The 5138-nt window shown below is 38.5% G+C and overlaps 1 protein-coding gene across 1 annotated transcript; it reads left to right on the top strand.

Moving 5' to 3' along the window:
• Positions 1–1422: 1422 nt before the first annotated feature.
• Positions 1423–4896, top strand: LOC147338998 (histamine H2 receptor). Its single transcript, XM_086287572.1, has 2 exons — positions 1423–2411; positions 3457–4896. The coding sequence occupies exons 1-2, from the start codon at positions 1610–1612 to the stop codon at positions 3750–3752; spliced, it is 1098 nt and encodes a 365-aa protein (XP_086143698.1). The 5' UTR covers positions 1423–1609; the 3' UTR covers positions 3753–4896.
• Positions 4897–5138: the final 242 nt, after the last annotated feature.

Genomic DNA, 5138 nt, shown 5'->3' with positions numbered 1-5138 from the left:
TTAGGACAATGAGAAATACATATATCAAATATAGCTGTCACTTCTACTGTGGAGGATCTGTAGGGGAAAAAGTGTGTCACAGGCAGTTCGTCTTGTAGATGTGCTGTGTAGCTTTTGCAGAACAGATTTATCCCATGTGCAGCAGCTTCTCTTCAAAATTAATAACATGTAATGGATTCTTAGGAGAGGAAGAGGATTGATGACTGTGAAGCCAGTGTAAGAAAATTCATTGTGTAGTGTATTTTTAGATGTCTACATTACAAATATCGCATCTTAGTTCCACTGCAGTTTCACATAGCAGAGAGTCACACAGAAGAATGTTGCTGAAACAGATGGTTTCCTGGTTACCTAAGTGGGAAAGGTCGGTGACACTTTCCAGCCCTCTTCTTACCCTTGTGTCATGTAGTTGCTGTATGTCTATTTATTTATTTATTTGAAGAAGAGACGATGGCACAGATTTGAGCTTGAAAAGGAGGTGAAGGAATGGTTGACACTAATGGTGTGTGATGGTGGAAATTGGACCATGATTGGTAGCGAGACGTCAGGCTGACAGTGTGTATGTCTTCTGTGGGACCTTTCTGGTAGTGATGACTTGTTGTCTGACTCATTGTTATTTCAGGTGATGAAACCTGTCAAGATGGGCTGGCCTGGAAGCTAGAAGGAACAAGTTGACGGAATAGGCTGTGAATAGAGTCAGAAGTGATATTTTTACTTTCTTCCACCTTAGTGTACAACAAATGGGGACAATTTAAATAGTAATGGTGGTGGAAACATGCATACCTGTTTTACAGGCTATTTTGTAGTACAGTGTTGCTGTCATGTTAATTCAGGTCTTTTCAGTTTGATTCACATATAGTGCCAATTCAGGACAATAGTTGCTTTATATTATATTATATTATATTAGATTAGATTAGATTAGATTAGATTAGATTAGATTAGATTAGATTAGAGGATTAGGACATAGAACAGGAAATATGTTTTTTGACCTGCTGTGCTAAGTGGTTTCCTGGTAGTTTGCCCTAATGTGTAGGAGAAATATCTCTGCACATAACACTCAATATGCGCACACATATTAATAGATGTTAGGAAAATTAGCTCACTAAAATAGAATATAATAGAAATGGAAAGGTTAGATGGTTTTGGGCTGATAAAGGAATCTTTCCCTTTATGGTCCTGAATATTTAGATTTATACTAACACTAGTAAGAATTCCATTTTTAGATCCCTTTAAGTTACAGGGTATAGCAATGATGTGGGCAATACCTGATCATGTTGAAGAAACAATCATTTCAGCTAAACCACCCATGATTAATATAAAAAATTAGATGATAATAATAATAAAAACATCCACTTAGTTCATAAAATACTGAAAAGTTAACCGTGATTAGCCTGCTTCTGAGCTGAAGCATGGCTGCAGTAAATGCATTTACCACCCAGCGCTAATTGCCTCAGGTGTGCTGCTGATTGTAGTGTTAGCCTAGCAGCGAACGGCCACATATTTTGCTCATATTTTTGATTTCTTTAGAAAATTTCGTCAACTTTCTTTCTTTTCTTTTGTGTGTCTGTGGTTTACTTATGATTTGTTTCCACTTGTATCACCGTGTAGAACAATGTATACAGCCCTTAACCTCTCGACTTCGGACGACTTCAACATGTCAGAGTTTGACTCTCAGAGACAGCAGGAGCTCTCCCACCGCTCCGTCAAAATAAGCATAATAATCGTTTTGGGCGTCGTGGTCACGTTGGGAAACATTGCAGTTCTCCTGGCTATTACTTCCTCAGTGTCCGGCTGGTCGAGAAACTCTCGGTACTTTCTCCTCTCGCTCACTGCAGCAGACTCTGCGTTCGGACTGCTGGTCATGCCCTTGAACCTTTGGGTGAGTCTGCTAAAGGATTACACTGAAGGTCCAGATGGTTTTTGTCACCTTGTGGCCTTTTGCAATGCCACCGTCTACTCCACCTGCATGTACACACTGGCCATGATAAGCCTGGAGAGGTACATTGCGGTGTTTTACCCGCTTCAGTACTCATCTCTGCTGACAAGGAAAAGGACGCTGTTTCTGATTGCCTTCGCCTGGTGCTTTCCTCCCATTTTACTCTCGCCGATATCATTACCAGATGGCATCATCCAAGTTCATTTTTCCACCGCATCACTGGTCTGCAACCCATCTTACTCTACAAATATTGGATACTCCCTAAGCTTGACATGTGTAATATTTTTCCCTTGCTCCATCATCATGACATTTGCAAACCTAAAAGTCTGGTGTGCAGCCAAGAGACAGAGGTTAAAACTGCGCAAATATGACAGCGCGCGGCGCAGTAGGCTCAATGTGCCTTCCAGAGTGCTTGTGCCTGTGATGGGAGCCTACTACATCTGCTGGACTCCCTGCATGGCAGCAATGATCTACAATGGTAAGCAAAACCTCACTAGATACGTAAAGTGAGTGTGTGAGGATGGTGGATGATTTTCTTCTACCATCCTCATTTCATATATGAATATATCCCATGTAATATAGTCGGTTTATGTCTATAATTGTGGCATTTACTGGGACAAAATATCTGAGAACTACTCATATAACTGGCTTATTTTGTAGCAAGCTTTGCTTTTTTAGGTTTAGATAGTCTTTGATTATATAAGCTTAACTGGAAGAGGTAAACTTCACATGTACTTGTTTGTCTTGGTGTATTTCTTATTTGTGGTTTCAAAGGCCGTAAGAGAATCCAAAAGTAAGTATTTGAATGTGTTTATTAAAAATTGTATTAGATGGCTATTGATAGGTCCATTTCCCTTTAAAAAAATATTTTTGTTATTATTATTATTGTAAATAAAAAGCTGATTTGGGGCCAGTTATATGACTCAGACCTTTTTTGACTTTTCTCATTTACCCCAGCCATGTGCTGTCTTGGAGTAGTCACAACTGAAAAGTCACAGCTGAATATTTTTAGTAGTGAAGACCTTTTCCACAGAGTGCTGTAAATGATCTGATATTGGATGAATATCCTGTGAAACGAAGCCGACGGTTTAGCTTAATCTTTAAAGTGTGCTGCTGTCTAAATGCTGGTTTCACTGCAGTTTCCACCTGATCAGTGAATTTTGTATTTTCAGGTCAAGACTACAAATGTTAGTTTGATGGGTTATATCATTGCTTTCAGGGGTAAGGCAAGCACCTCCAAAGCAGACTTTTTTTAGTTTCTCTCATAATGCCAAGTGAAATATCCCCAGCTCCGTCTCAGGAGGTTCCTTTTGCAGTTATACTAACACTAATTATACTAACACTTTTAGGAATTTGTGTCACCCCATGAAGGGCCTCTGGTGTGAAAATTAGACAAAGAAAACATACAGAGCTACTTGCTCTGTAAAAAGGGAGCAGGTCAAAGTAGCCGCTGTCTTTTGCTAGGTACGTTGTTTTCACTTTGTTGATACTTGCCTTAACACTCATTGTTTTCTGCCTTACAGCAGTCACAGGTAGCAGTATACCAGAGTGGATTGAGTTTGTAGTGGTCTGGCTACCAACTTCCAATGGTTTCCTCAACTGCATCTTCTATTTCTGGATAAACCGAAACTTTCGCAAGAAATTCTGTCTAGTCCTTCAGAAACTAGCTCTGGCCCTCTGCCCTGAATTGGCCAGAACTTTTGGGTGTTGCACCACATCAAAGATGCAGTTTGCATCAGGAATTCTGGATAACAACAACAGTGTCCATGGGCGTTCCTCCAGTGTGTCATCTACCTGCACCTTGCTGTCTGTGGCTTAAGACCTAAAGAGCACCACCGGCATGGACACAAACATGGCCAGCAACCTCTGTACTGTGTTGCATTGTCTGACTGAGCTAGACAACTGAAGCCATGTTCTGACATAGTTCCATACAAGGTAATGAGGGTGAGAACTAAGCTTTAAAAGGGTCGCAGTACGAATGATTTGGTTATGATAGCAAACATTTAAAATTTCCTCTCTGCAGATTAAATCCAAATTTGCGATATCTTGATTGTAATATATTTTTTATTTTTTATCAAACTTCAGAATCAGTGTTCAGTTGACTGGAGCATGAATTTAGAACGGCTTTGGATTTTTTCTTTTACTTATTCACACTGCTGCAGAGATTTAATTTACAATTAGAGACAGTGTCTTTAAAACCACCTTTTATTTGTTTTATAACCAACCAACAAAGTTCTCTGTGCTCCCAAAAATTGACATTACATACAGTGATATAATCAGTCTTTCAGTGTCAGCCTGTTTAAACCTGTTGCACAGGTCACGATTAGCGAATTAGTTCGTTTTAAATTCTCTCTATATGAAACATTTCTGAACATCAGTATCTGATAATAAGCACACTGAAGGACTGAAACCATCTACCTCTTCTTCAATTTAAACTGTGCATCAAATACCTTGGCATATAACAGCTTGGAGAAGCTAACCTTTAAGTCACAGCTTTTCAGTGGGCGCAAGGAGGAAAGTAATTAAGCATCTATACTGTAGAAAGGTCACCACATTTGTGCTGGGAAGAGATAACTTGGATAAGATCTGAGGCTATGGTTGTTTACTTTGAGATATTAAGTCTAAGATCTTCCTCACACTATCTGCACTAAAGTTTTTGTCATGTTATCGGTTTATGTACATTTACAATGAATCGAGATTAGAATTCAGAAATTCCGTAACGTTTTATGCAGTTCATTTTAGCCTTTAGGTTTTCTGCTTGAGTTACATCATTGAAGTTTGTGCAAGGGCAAATGGAGGATCAAAAGTGTCACAAAATTGAAGTTAAAAAAGAAAAGAAAATCTGAATAACGTAATATTAACCTTTTGTATGTATATTGTTTGTGATTGAAAAATTCCTGATTATAAAAGAATTTATGTATTGATATATGGATAATTTATGAAATAAAGCATGATGCCTGTGAGTTGTTTCTTTTCAAGTCTTCAGTTTGAGTTTGATATTTACAGATGTATCATTGCAGAACTGAAATAAAGTTATAGTGAAAAATGTTTGCTGATCCTTTAGCATATATTTTTTTCTAGCTATGCGTGGTCTGATGCTCTACATCAGCATTGTTAGCTTCCAGTTAACATCTCTCTGCTTCTCTATGCTGTGGTATATAATAAATGCTAAACTGTACTATATGCTGTCAATGTTTTACCTGTT

Source organism: Aulonocara sp. 'chitande type north' Nkhata Bay, linkage group LG1 (genome assembly GCF_057382095.1).
Source record: "Aulonocara sp. 'chitande type north' Nkhata Bay isolate Kocher_YH1m ecotype deep benthic linkage group LG1, A_spYH_male_GT1.1, whole genome shotgun sequence".
NCBI lineage: Eukaryota > Metazoa > Chordata > Actinopteri > Cichliformes > Cichlidae > Aulonocara > Aulonocara sp. 'chitande type north' Nkhata Bay.
The sequence above is the reverse complement of the archived record's forward strand: the minus strand, read 5'-3'. Positions and strand labels throughout refer to the sequence as shown.

Excerpts from the sequence above, each read along its gene's own strand:
- LOC147338998 (XM_086287572.1), top strand. The coding sequence starts at position 1,610 with ATGTATACAGCCCTTAACCTCTCGACTTCGGACGACTTCAACATGTCA. Across the intron at positions 2,412-3,456 it reads GGCAGCAATGATCTACAATG|CAGTCACAGGTAGCAGTATA; the intron begins GTAAGCAAAACC and ends TCTGCCTTACAG.